This window comes from Ranitomeya variabilis, chromosome 1 (genome assembly GCF_051348905.1).
Source record: "Ranitomeya variabilis isolate aRanVar5 chromosome 1, aRanVar5.hap1, whole genome shotgun sequence".
In the NCBI taxonomy this organism is placed as follows: domain Eukaryota; kingdom Metazoa; phylum Chordata; class Amphibia; order Anura; family Dendrobatidae; genus Ranitomeya; species Ranitomeya variabilis.
The window spans coordinates 795,592,814-795,605,838 of record NC_135232.1 but is presented as its reverse complement, the minus strand read 5'-3'; the positions used below and the strand labels follow the sequence as shown (position 1 = coordinate 795,605,838).

At 44.5% G+C, this 13,025-nt stretch overlaps 1 protein-coding gene across 2 annotated transcripts in view; it reads right to left on the bottom strand.

Annotated features, from left to right (window-relative positions):
- Window positions 1-13,025, bottom strand: part of ZAP70 (zeta chain of T cell receptor associated protein kinase 70) — a 210,186-nt gene that overhangs the window by 37,494 nt on the left and 159,667 nt on the right. For both annotated transcript variants that reach the window (XM_077273511.1, XM_077273518.1), the window contains exon 9: window positions 12,463-12,675. In XM_077273511.1, coding sequence (XP_077129626.1) covers window positions 12,463-12,675 — 213 coding nt within the window. The remainder of the gene's footprint in view (window positions 1-12,462; window positions 12,676-13,025) is intronic.

Genomic DNA, 13,025 nt, shown 5'->3' with positions numbered 1-13,025 from the left:
GTTTTGTCGCAGAGAAGCCCTGATGGCTCTGTGATGAAGCCATGTGCTTTCTTTTCAAGAAAGTTTTCGCCTGCCGAGCGGAATTATGATGTTGGTAATCGGGAGTTGTTGGCTATGAAGTGGGCATTTGAGGAGTGGCGACATTGGCTCGAAGGAGCTAAACATCGTGTGGTGGTCTTGACTGATCATAAAAACCTGATTTACCTCGAATCTGCCAAGCGCCTGAATCCTAGACAGGCTCGTTGGTCGCTGTTTTTCTCCCGTTTCAATTTCGTGGTCTCATACCTGCCTGGTTCGAAGAACGTGAAGGCTGATGCACTTTCTAGGAGTTTTGTGCCTGACTCTCCGGGAGTTTCTGAGCCGGCTGGTATTCTCAGAGAGGGAGTGATTTTGTCTGCCATTTTCCCAGATTTGCGACGAGTGCTGCAGAAATTTCAGGCGGATAGACCTGACCGTTGTCCACCAGAGAGACTGTTTGTCCCGGATAGATGGACCAGCAGAGTTATTTCCGAGGTTCATTCTTCGGTGTTGGCGGGTCATCCTGGGATTTTTGGTACCAGAGATTTGGTGGCTAGGTCCTTCTGGTGGCCTTCCTTGTCGCGGGATGTGCGTTCCTTTGTGCAGTCTTGTGGGATTTGTGCTCGGGCTAAGCCTTGCTGTTCTCGTGCCAGCGGTTTGCTTTTGCCTTTGCCTATCCCGAAAAGGCCTTGGACGCACATTTCCATGGATTTTATTTCGGATCTTCCAGTATCTCAGAAAATGTCTGTCATCTGGGTGGTGTGTGATCGTTTTTCCAAGATGGTCCATTTGGTGCCCTTGCCTAAGTTGCCTTCCTCCTCCGATTTGGTTCCTCTATTTTTTCAGAATGTGGTTCGCTTGCACGGCATTCCTGAAAATATTGTGTCTGATAGAGGATCCCAGTTTGTGTCCAGGTTTTGGCAGACTTTTTGTGCTAAGATGTGCATTGATTTATCTTTTTCGTTGGCCTTCCATCCTCAGACTAATGGCCAAACCGAGCGAACTAATCAGATGTTGGAAACTTATTTGAGATGTTTTGTTTCTGCTGATCAGGATGATTGGGTGACTTTTTTGCCATTGGCCGAGTTTGCCCTTAATAATCGGGCTAGTTCTGCTACTTTGGTTTCGCCTTTTTTCTGCAATTCTGGTTCCCATCCTCGTTTTTCCTCGGGTCAGGTCGAGTCTTCTGACTGTTCTGGGGTGGATTCTGTGGTGGATAGGTTGCAGCAGATTTGGAACCATGTGGTGGACAACTTGAGGTTGTCACAGGAGAAGGCTCAGCGCTTTGCCAACCGCCGCCGCGGTGTGGGTCCCCGACTTCGTGTTGGGGATTTGGTGTGGCTGTCTTCTCGGTATGTTCCTATGAAGGTCTCCTCTCCTAAATTCAAGCCTCGCTTCATCGGTCCTTATAAGATCTTGGAAATCCTTAACCCGGTGTCTTTTCGTTTGGATCTCCCAGCATCGTTTGCCATTCATAATGTGTTCCATAGGTCTTTGTTGCGGAGGTATGTGGTACCTGTGGTTCCTTCTGTTGAGCCTCCTGCTCCGGTGCTGGTCGAAGGAGAATTGGAGTACGTGGTGGAGAAGATTTTGGATTCTCGTATCTCTAGACGGAGGCTTCAGTATTTGGTGAAGTGGAAGGGCTATGGTCAGGAGGATAATTCCTGGGTTGTCGCCTCTGATGTTCATGCGGCCGATTTGGTTCGTGCCTTCCACGCGGCTCATCCTGATCGCCCTGGGGGTCTTGATGAGGGTTCGGTGACCCCTCCTCAAGGGGGGGGGTACTGTTGTGAACTCTATTTTTAGGCTCCCTCCAGTGGTCACAAGCGGTACTGTGTAGTGTTGTTTTTCTGCAGGTTGGCTGCATCAGCTGGTTCGTTATCCTTGGTTGATTTCCTATTTAGCTCACCTGGATATTCAGTTCCTTGCCTGCTATCAATTTCATTTTGTTATGATAAAAGCCTTTTTCTGTTATCAATTGAGTGCTAGAGATTGTTCTACACTGTGTGCAGAATTATTAGGCAAGTTGTATTTTGATCACATGATACTTTTTATACATGTTGTCCTACTCCAAGCTGTTCAGGCTTGAGAGCCATCTACCAATTAAGTAAATCAGGTGATGTGCATCTCTGTAATGAGGAGGGGTGTTGTCTAATGACATCAAAACCCTATATAAGGTGTGCTTAATTATTAGGCAACTTCCTTTCCTTTGGCAAAATGGGTCAGAAGAGAGATTTGACGGGCTCTGAAAAGTCCAAAATTGTGAGATGTCTTGCAGAGGGAAGCAGCAGTCTTGAAATTGCCAAACTTTTGAAGCGTGATCACCGAACAATCAAGCGTTTTATGGCAAAGAGCCAACAGGGTCGCAAGAAGCGTGTTGGGCAAATAAGGCGGAAAATAACTGCTCATGAATTGAGGAAAATCAAGCGTGAAGCTGCCAAGATGCCATTTGCTACCAGCTTTGTCATATTTCAGAGCTGCAACGTTATTGGAGTAACAAAAAGCACAAGGTGTGCAATACTCAGGGACATGGCCAAGGTAAGGAAGGCTGAAAAACTACCACCTTTGAACAAGAAACATAAGATAAAACGTCAAGACTGGGCCAAGAAATATCTTAAGACTGACTTTTCACAAGGTTTTATGGACTGATGAAATGAGAGTGACTCTTGATGGGCCAGATGGATGGGCCAGAGGCTAGATCAGTAAAGGGCAGAGAGCTCCACTCCGACTCAGACGCCAGGAAGGTGGAGGTGGGGTACTGATATGGGCTGGTATCATCAAAGATGAACTTGTGGGACCTTTTCGGCTTGAGGACGGAGTGAAGCTCAACTCCCAGACCTACTGCCAGTTTCTGGAAGACAACTTCTTCAAGCAGTGGTACAGGAAGAATTCGGTATCGTTCAAGAAAAACGTGATTTCCATGCAGGACAATGCTCCATCACATGCCTCCAACTACTCCACAGCGTGGCTGGCTAGTAAAAGGTCTCAAAGAAGAAAAAATAAAGACATGGCCCCCTTGTTCACCTGATCTGAACCCCATTGAGAACCTGTGGTCCCTCATAAAATGTGAGATCTACAGGGAGGGAAAACAGTACACCTCTCGGAACAGTGTCTGGGAGGCTGTGGTGGCTGCTGCACGCAATGTTGATCGTAAACAGATCAAGCAACTCACAGAATCTATGGATGGAAGGCTGTTGAGTGTCATCATAAGGAAAGGTGGCTATATTGGTCACTAATTTTTGGGGGTCTTTGTTTTTCCATGTCAGAAATGTTTATTTCTAAATTTTGTGCAGTTATATTGGTTTACCTGGTGACAATAGAGTGAGAGTGAGATAGCAATATATTTGGTTTTTATTAAGTTGCCTAATAATTCTGCACAGTAATAATTGCCTGCACAAACAGATATCCTCCTAAGATAGCCATATCCAAAAAAAAACCCACTCTAACTTCCAAAAATATTAAGCTTTGATATTTATGAGTCATTTGGGTTGATTGAGAACATAGTTGTTAATCAATAATAAAAATAATCCTCTAAAATACAACTTGCCTAATAATTCTGCACACAGTGTACAATATTGACTTTATTTTTTCCTCTGAAGCATCGTGTTATTGAAGTGTGCAGATTATACCTTGACCATTTCATATATTGTTCAAATATTGAACATTAAAAACACTATGTGCTGCTGTCATCTAGTGGTGTTTAAAAGTGGAGGTTAATCCAGGCTTTGTTCATTTTTATCAGAGTGAGCCTTCCAGCATTCTTAGTCAACAGGTGAAGGCTCCCGTCTGTTATGACTAGTGTTGAGCGATACCGTCCGATACTTGAAAGTATCGGTATCGGATAGTATCGGCCGATACCCGAAAAGTATCGGATATCGCCGATACCGATACCCGATACCAATACAAGTCAATGGGACACCAAGTATCGGAAGGTATCCTGTATGGTTCCCAGGGTCTGAAGGAGAGGAAACTCTCCTTCAGGCCCTGGGATCCATATTAATGTGTAAAATAAAGAATAAAAATAAAAAATATTGATATACTCACCTCTCCGACGCAGCCCGATGTAACCGGCAGCTTCCGTTCCTCAGAATGAGCGCTTGAAAGACCTTAGATGACGTCGCGGCCTGTGATTGGTCGCGTAAGCGGTCACGTGACCGCTACGACCGTTGCCTCTGGGCAACCGCCACCAGCTAGCCCACCTAAGTTGCCCCCATTCAGATTTAATGGTGATCGCAACAAATTTCGTGGCTTTGTGAATCAATGTATGCTATATTTTGATGTGCATGCTCACCGTTTTCCTACTGATAGATCCAAAGTATTGTGTGTAATAATGCTGCTGACCTCATGAGCGCTAGCCTGGGCGAATCCGATGATTGAGTCTCGTGACCCATGGTTAAATAACTTGGATGATTTCTTGGCAGAAATGGCATTAATGTTTGATGATCCTAATCGCCGTGCAACCGCTGAATCTGCTTTATTGTCTTTACACCAGGCTAAACGTTCTGTTATTGAGTATGCCACTGAATTCAGGAGATTAGCGGTAGATATCAATTGGGACAGTTATGCACAATTGCCTATTTTTAAAAGGGGTCTGTCTAGTATTGTAAAAGATGAACTAGCTCGCTCTGAGTCACCACAAGAGCCAGAGACATTTATACAGCATTGCGTGCGCATAGACATTCGCCTTACTGAGCGTAGGCATGAGAAGTTTGCTGCATATAACCGTATTTCTAACTTTTCCCTTCCTTCCAAAGAGCCTGCAGGTAAAATCTCTCGGGAAGTGGAGGAGGTGCCCATGCAAATTGATTCCGTTCAGAGGTGCGAGATTAATGAGCGCTGGGAGCATCGCCTTCGTGAAAGTCTATGTTTCTACTGCGGTCAGTCTGACCACTTTTTAATCAACTGTCCCAAGTGGCCTAACAAGGTGCTAGCAGCGGTAGGAGAATATGACAACTGTGATGATGAATCTGACATCTCTGCCTGCCTTGAAACGCTGTATTCCATTCACTTTCTATGACTTCACCCCTCAAGGAGCTGAAGGAGAAGAACTCTCACTGTTCTCTCCCAATTAAGATCCTGTGTTCAGGACAGTGGATTTCCAGTGCAGCTATGATTGACTCTGGTGCAGGTGGCAATTTCATGACTATCGCATTTGTCAAGGAACATGGTATTGAAATTCAGCAAAGAGCCTCTCCAATTACCATGGAAACAGTGGATGGGTCACCTTTAATCTCTGGGCCTGTGGATCAGGAGACCGTACCCCTTGAAATTTTGTTGGAGCCTAATCATCAGGAGCAACTTTCTTTCTTGCTAATTTCTTCTCCTCATATTCCTGTGATTTTAGGCATTCCGTGGTTGCGTTCTCAGAACTCAATTATCAACTGGGAGACCAAGGAGATTATCTTTCCAACAATGAGCAACTCAGCGTTAAAAGAAGCTGTCCCTGAGTCCATGGCTACGGAACCACATGTACAGGAATTTACTTTACCTTCAGCATATAAAGAGTTCTCTGACATCTGTGACGAGAAGAATGCAGATCAGCTTCCTCCATACAGGCATATGACTGTCCCATTGAGCTATTCCTTTTGGTAACGTATACCCTTTGGCGGCACCTGAGCTTCAAGCCTTAAAGGAGTATATTGATGAAAATCTGGCCAAAGGCTTCATACGTCCTTCTTCCTCACCAGCAGGGGCACCTATATTTCTTGTAAAAAAGAAGGATGGGACCCTGAGACCCTGTGTTGACTGTCGGGAACTTAATAAGGTAACCATACGAAACCGTTACCCTTTGCCTCTGATTCCCGAATTACTGGAAAGAGTCCGCCATGCTAAGGTGTTCTCTAAACTGGATCTTCGTGGGGCTTATAATTTGGTGCGTATTCGTCCAGGGGATGAGTGGAAGACAGCATTCAGATGTCGGTATGGACACTTTGAATATCTTCTGATGCCCTTCGGGCTTTGTAAGGCCCCTGCAATGTTTCAACACCTTACTAATGACATTTCCAGAGATTTGTTGGACCAGTTTGTGGCGATCTATTTGGAAGATATACTAATCTTTTCTGACTCTCTACAGGAACATGAAGAACATGTCAAAACTGTTTTACGACGTCTGAAAGAGAACCATCTGTATATTAAGCCAGAGAAATGCGAGTTCCATCGTTCTGAGATACAGTTCTTAGGTTATATCATTTCTCCCCAGGGGCTGAACATGGAATCTGGTAAGATTCAGGCTATCCTTGACTGGCCGGTACCCAAGAACGTTAAGGAGGTCCAACGTTTTATTGGTTTTGCAAATTTCTACAGACGCTTCATTCGAAATTTTTCTGATATTGTCCGTCCCATTACTTCCTTGACAAAGAAGGAAAAGCCCTTTAAGTGGTCATCACAGGCTCAAGAAGCTTTTGATCGGCTTAAGATCTGTTTCACCTCAGCACCGCTGTTGATACACCCAGATCCAACACTTTCTTTCATTGTGGAGGTGGACGCTTCTGATAATGCTTTGGGGGCTTGTTATGATCCCAATGGCAGAGGATCTCTGATATTCCGGCAAGATAGCAAAATATAAATACTGCTCTAGGGAGGTGGAAACTGGGCTAACCGCATACCTGATCCTAACACAAACGGTGAACGTGCCTACGTTGGTTCTAGACGTCTCGAGCCAGCCGGAGAACTGACTACCCCTAGAGAGAAAAAATAAGACCTCGCTTGCCTCCAGAGAAATTGAACCCCAAAGATATAGAAATCCCCCAACAAATAATAACGGTGAGGCAAGAGGAAAACACAAACGTAGAGATGAACTAGATTCAGCAAAGTGAGGCCCAATAGTCTAAATAGCAGAAAATAGATAGTGGACTATGCGGTTAGCAGAAAACCCTACAAAACATCCACGCTGAACATTCAAGAACCCTCACACCGACTGAAGGTGTGGAGGGAGAATATCAGCCCCCTAGAGCTTCCAGCGAGTCAAAAAATCAAATGTAAAGCAAGCTGGACAAAAACACTGAATAATGCAAACGATCCAAATTGTACAAAACAGACTTAGCTTTTCTTGCATGAGGCAGACTGAAAGGAATCCGGAGGAGACCAAATAGGTCTGGATACAACGATGCCAGGCAAGAGACTGAGTCCAGAGGAGACTCAAATAGGAAACACCCGCTGCTTAACGACACAGCTGGAACTCAGGCCTGCAACAAGACATACCTAACACAATACCGTTAGTGACCACCAGAGGGAGCCCAGAAACACAGTTCACAACAGGGGCTATTCTCTCCCAAAGAACTGGAGAGAAGGGTCTGCTACATCCTTGTGCTTTCTTTTCCCATAGACTAACCTCAGCAGAGAAGAATTACGATGTGAGAGACAAGGAATTGCTGGCTATTATTGCGGTTTTCAAAGAATGGACGCATCATCTGTAAGGAGCTGCACAACTGCACAACAGGAGCTGCACAACAGATCATAGTGCTAACTGAATATCGCAATTTGGAGTTCCTTAGATCCGCTAGATGTCTTTCTCCTCATCAGGCTCGTTGGAACTTATTTTTAAATCAATTTAACTTTGTTATCTCGTACAGGTTCTCGTAATGGGAAGGCTGATGCTTTATCCCAAATCCATGCTGCAGATTCTGTACCTGGAGCCCCATCCAAGACCATTCTATCTGATGCCAATTTCATCGGAGTTATCCACAATCAGAACTTGTGGAAGGAGTGCAGGGAGACTTATGACGGTGATGTATTTCTGGCCAACCCACCTGTGGATATTAATCTTGTCTTTAAGGGTGGCATGTGGTTCAGAGATTGACGTATCTACATCCCTGAGGTCGTCCGTCTGCAGATCCTCAAGTTGGTACATGACACCAAGTTGGTTGGTCACAGGGGGGTACAGAAGACACAAGAGTTCCTGAGCCGATTCTTCTGGTGGCCAACTTGCCTGAAGGATACCAAGGACTATGTTCTCTCTTGCGAGGTATGTGCTCGTTACAAGACTCCTCATGTGGCACTTACGGGTCTTCTACAACCATTACCTGTTCCGTCCCGCCCTTGGGGGTCTATATCAATGGACTTTATTGTGGAGCTGCCTACATCGGGGGGCATGAATACAATCATGGTGGTAGTTGATCGCCTGACTAAAGCTGCTCATTTTGTTCCGTGCACCGGCCTCCCCTCAGCTAAAGATATGGTGAACTTGGTTATACAGAATGTCTTTCGGTTGCATGGGGTTCCGGATGAGATCATCTCTGACCGTGGAGTACAGTTCACTTCAAGATTCTGGAAGGGGTTTTGCTCTGCACTCAATATTAATGTCTGTCTCTCTTCCGATTACCATCCCCAGACAAATGGTCAGACTGAGCGGACCAACCAGACGCTGGAACAATATCTAAGATGCTATGTCAGCCATCTCCAGGATGATTGGTTGGAGCTGCTGCCGTTAGCCGAATTTTCATATAACAATTCTCAGAGCGCCTCCACTAAATTTACACCTTTCTTTGCCAATCTGGGTTATCATCCGTGTATCTTACCTAGGTCTCCAATTAATTCTCTGGTTCTGGCAGTGGAGGAAAGGCTGACTGCGAAGAGGCAAAATCTGGAGGTTCTGAAGGAATCCCTGACCACAGCTCAAGAACGTTATAAGAGATCGGCTGATAGATTCTGTAAACCTGCACCCATGTTCAAGGTAGGAGATTCTGTGTGGTTAGCAACTAAGAATCTGAAGTTAAACGTTCCTTCACAAAAACTTGGACAGAAATTCATTGGCCCTTTCAAGATCAACGGTATTGTGAGCTCTGTGGCCTGCCGTCTGAAGCTGCCTAGGACTATGAAGGTACACCCAGTTTTTCATGTATCTTTACTAAAGCCTGTATCTCCTAATACCTTCCAGGGACGTGTTGTGCCACCTCCGCAGCCTGTGGTGATTGATGGGCAAGAACAATTTGTGGTGGAGGATATTATTGATTCCAGGATTTGCAGGAATCGGCTCCAATATCTGATAAGATGGCAGGGATATCCCCCTGAGGAAGACTCTTGGGAACCTGTGGAAAACATCAATGCCCAACAGAAGATTTCTCATTTTCATCAGAGATTCCCTGAGAAACCAGGTCCAGGATCGTCCTGAGGCCGCTTCTAAGGAGGGAGTAATGTCAGGACTCTGAACATTTTTATTACCTTTTGTGCATTACTGCCCTTTTCCAAGATGGCGTCTTTGGTCTCATGTGCACTGTGTCTTCCTGCTATAAAACTCCACCCCAGCCTTCAGTCTGTGCTAGAGTATTCTGCCTTGCATCCAGCTCCTGACTCTGGTGACTCCCTGGCTATATACCTGCTCCTGTGAACCTGTGTGATTATCCTGATACTCTGCTCTGAGTTCCTGCTGCATACACACGTTTCCAGTAATCCTCCTTCATCTGCGGCTCATGTTTACTTCCATCTGCATTTGCTGGACATGTAAGCTGTTGCTGCTCTGCTTAAACCTGAGATTATCACCCAGGCCTTCCTGTTTGAGATAAGACATTGCTTGAACTGCCTTATAAGCATATCTATCTGTGTTTGGACTAAAACAAGGACTTATTCGTGTCAAGTATCCTCAAGAATAACTGTGCTTCATAGACTTTCTGCGTGATTGCATTTTCCTCTGAAGTTCCCTATAGACTGCAAAGCTGCGTTTAATATTTACACCAAGTGTTGTGGACTTGAGTTTCTCTCTGCACCTGTTTGAATCACCGTGTGATAATATAGACTTTACCACTTATAAAACTGTGTTCTGTAGTTGTCTTGTTCCACGCAAAGAGTCTCCTGAGTTATCCCCTATAATTATTACAATGAGTCTTTTACAATGCTCTGGAGGAATTTTGGACCACTGTATCAATGCAGAATTGTCGTTATTCAGCCATATTGGAGGGTTTCTGAGCATGAACCACCTTTATAAGTTCATACCACAGCATCTCAATCGGCTTAAGGTAAGCACTTTGACTAGACTACTCCAAACACACTTGCTGGTGTGATTTGGATCATTGTCCTGCTGCATAACCCAAGTGCGCTTCAGCTTGAGGTCACGAACAGATGACCGGACATTCTCCTTCAGGATCTTTTGGTAGACAGTAGAATTCAAGGTTCCATTTAGCACAGCAAGTAGCACAGATCCCGAAGCAGCAAAACAGCCCCAGAACATCACACTACCACCACCATATTTTATTGTTGGTATGACGTTCCTTTTCTGAAATGCTGTGATACTTCTACGGATACACCTTCCAAAAAGTTCAACTTTTGTCTCGTCAGTCCACAAAGTATTCTCCCAAAAGTTTTGGGGATCATCAAAGTGTTTTCTGGCAAAACTGAGATGAGCTTTTATGTTCTTATTGCTCAGCAGTTGTTTTCATCTTGGAACTTTGCCATGCAGGCCATTTTTGCCCAGTCTCTTTATTATGGTGGAACACTGACCTTAATTGAGGCAAGTGAGGCCTGCAGTTCTATATTTGCTGCTGCAAGGTCTTTTGTAACCCCTTAGATGAGTCGTTGCTGCACTCTTGGGGTAATTTTGATAGGCTGGCCACTCCAAGGAATGTTCACCATTGTTCCATGTTTTTGCCATTTGTGGATAATGGCTCTCATTGTGCTTCGCTGGAGTCCCAAAGCTTGAAAAATTGTTTTATAACCTTTTCTATACTGGTAAATCTCAATTACTGTACTTTGTTTCTCATGTGTTCCATAATTTCTTTGGATCGCGGCATGATGCCCAGATTTTGAGGATCTTTTGGTCTACTTCACTTTGAAAGACAGGCCCTATTTAAGTAAGGGCCCCTTCACACTGGTCGATTCTGCTACGATTACGACGCATTTGCGTCATATTCGACATCGCAGTACGAGCTCGTAGCCAGCGGTCACACTCTACGATGTTAACGCTTTTTCTGACGTAGTTGCGATGTGAACGTCACGCGTCGCAATCGTACGCTACCCTTCACACCGCCATAGTCCTACGACTCCGAGCGTGACGTATTACCAGTATGGGCGTGCTAAAACGTCACGCCCAATCAGGAGACAGGTATGCGGAAGCCCAACCCACGTAGTCGCATTACGAGCTCGTATGACCGCCGTCACATACTACGATTTCGACCGCCACAGCGAGACATTTACGACGAAAGAAAGTTCTGCTCTTTCTTTCACATCGTACGATGCTGGGCTGCGTCGCAGATCGTAACGCCATGTCACACTTTGCAACCTCGGAACGAGGACGGATAAACGTCACAAATCGAACGCTCGTTCAGACTTTGATTGCACAGTGTGAAGGGGCCCTAACTTCATGATTGAGAACAGGAGTGGCAGTAATTAGGCCTGCGTGTTGTTAGTCAATTTGAACTCAGCTTCCACAAAGATGTGATAAATCACAGTTAATTTATGTTTTAAATGGGGGGGCGGAAATCACTTTTTCACACAGGGCCCTGTAGGTTTGGATTTATCTTTCCCTTAATAATCATAAAGACCTTCATTTAAAAACTGCATTTTGTGTTTACTTGTGTTTATTTGAGGCCTAAGACCCATATGAGTTGGAATGGATTACAAAGTTGTAAAACATTCTATTATGAGACATGTAATCAATAGTGTTGAGCGATACCTTCTGATACTCAAAGGTATCAAAAAATATCGGATATCGCCGATACCCGATACCAATGCAAGTCAATGGGACACAAGTATCGGAAGCTATCCTGGATGGTTCCCAGGGTCTGAAGGAGAGGAAACTCTCCTTCAGGCCCTGGGATCCATATTCATGTAAAAAATAAAGAATTAAAATAAAAAATATGGATATACTCACCCCTCCGGCTGCCCCAGGACCTTAGCGATGTAAGCGGCAGCCTCCGTTCCTAAGAATGAGGAGTGAAGGACCTTCGATGACGTCGCGGCTTGTGATTGGTCGCGTGACCGCTCATGTGACCACTCACACGACCAATCACAAGCCGCGACATCATCGCAGGTCCTAAACTCACTGCATTCTTAGGAACGAAGGCTGCCAGTTACATCGCTAAGGTCCAGGGGCCGCCGGAGGGGTGAGTATATCCATATTTTTTATTTTAATTCTTTATTTTTTACATGAATATGGATCCCAGGGCCTGAAGGAGAGTCTCCTCTCCTCCAGACCCTGGGAACCATACACTGGGAACTTCTGATTCCGATTTCCGATATCACAAAAATATCGGAACTCGGTATTGGAATTCCGATACAGCAAATATCGGCCGATACCCGCGGTATCGGAATGCTCAACACTAGTAATCAATCATAAGCCAACTAAAAAAATTTAAATCATCTTCGAAACCGTTAACTGCAAAAACTAGTAACTTGCATAACCCGCATAAAATGAATATGTATTACATATCTAAATGTAAAGCTAGGGCTTCCATTCAGATCTCCATAGTCGCAAAGCATTGATTGACAAAATCTTGAATCATTTTCAACACTTACTTTTTCGCTAACAGGAATTTATTCAGGGGTCCAGAAGATGCCATTTCCATGACCAGCATGAGGCACTCTGCCTGACATACCCCAATCATTCGCACAATGTATGGATTGTCCAGTTGATGCATTATTTCTGCTTCCTTCATCATCTCATCCTTCACACACTTATTGCTTTCATTCTGTATCTTCAAGATCTTAATGGCCACATCAATTTGACGCCTGCAAAGTAAGAGATATTACAAAGGTAAAGTGATACTATAGTATCTACAGTGGGGAAAAAAAGTATTTAGTCAGCCACCAATTGTGCAAGTTATCCCACTTAAAAAGATTCAAAATGTGAAAACAAATTCAGAAAATCACCTTGTCTGATTTGGTAAGGTTTATTTTGCAAATTATGATGGGAAATAAGTATTTGGACATTAACAAAAGTTAATCTCAATATTTTGTTATATATCCTTTGTTGGCAATGAGAGACGTCAAACGCTTTCTGTAAGGCTTCACAAGGTTGGCACACACTGTTGGTGGTATGTTGGCCCATACCTCCATGCAGATCTCCTCTAGAGCAGTGA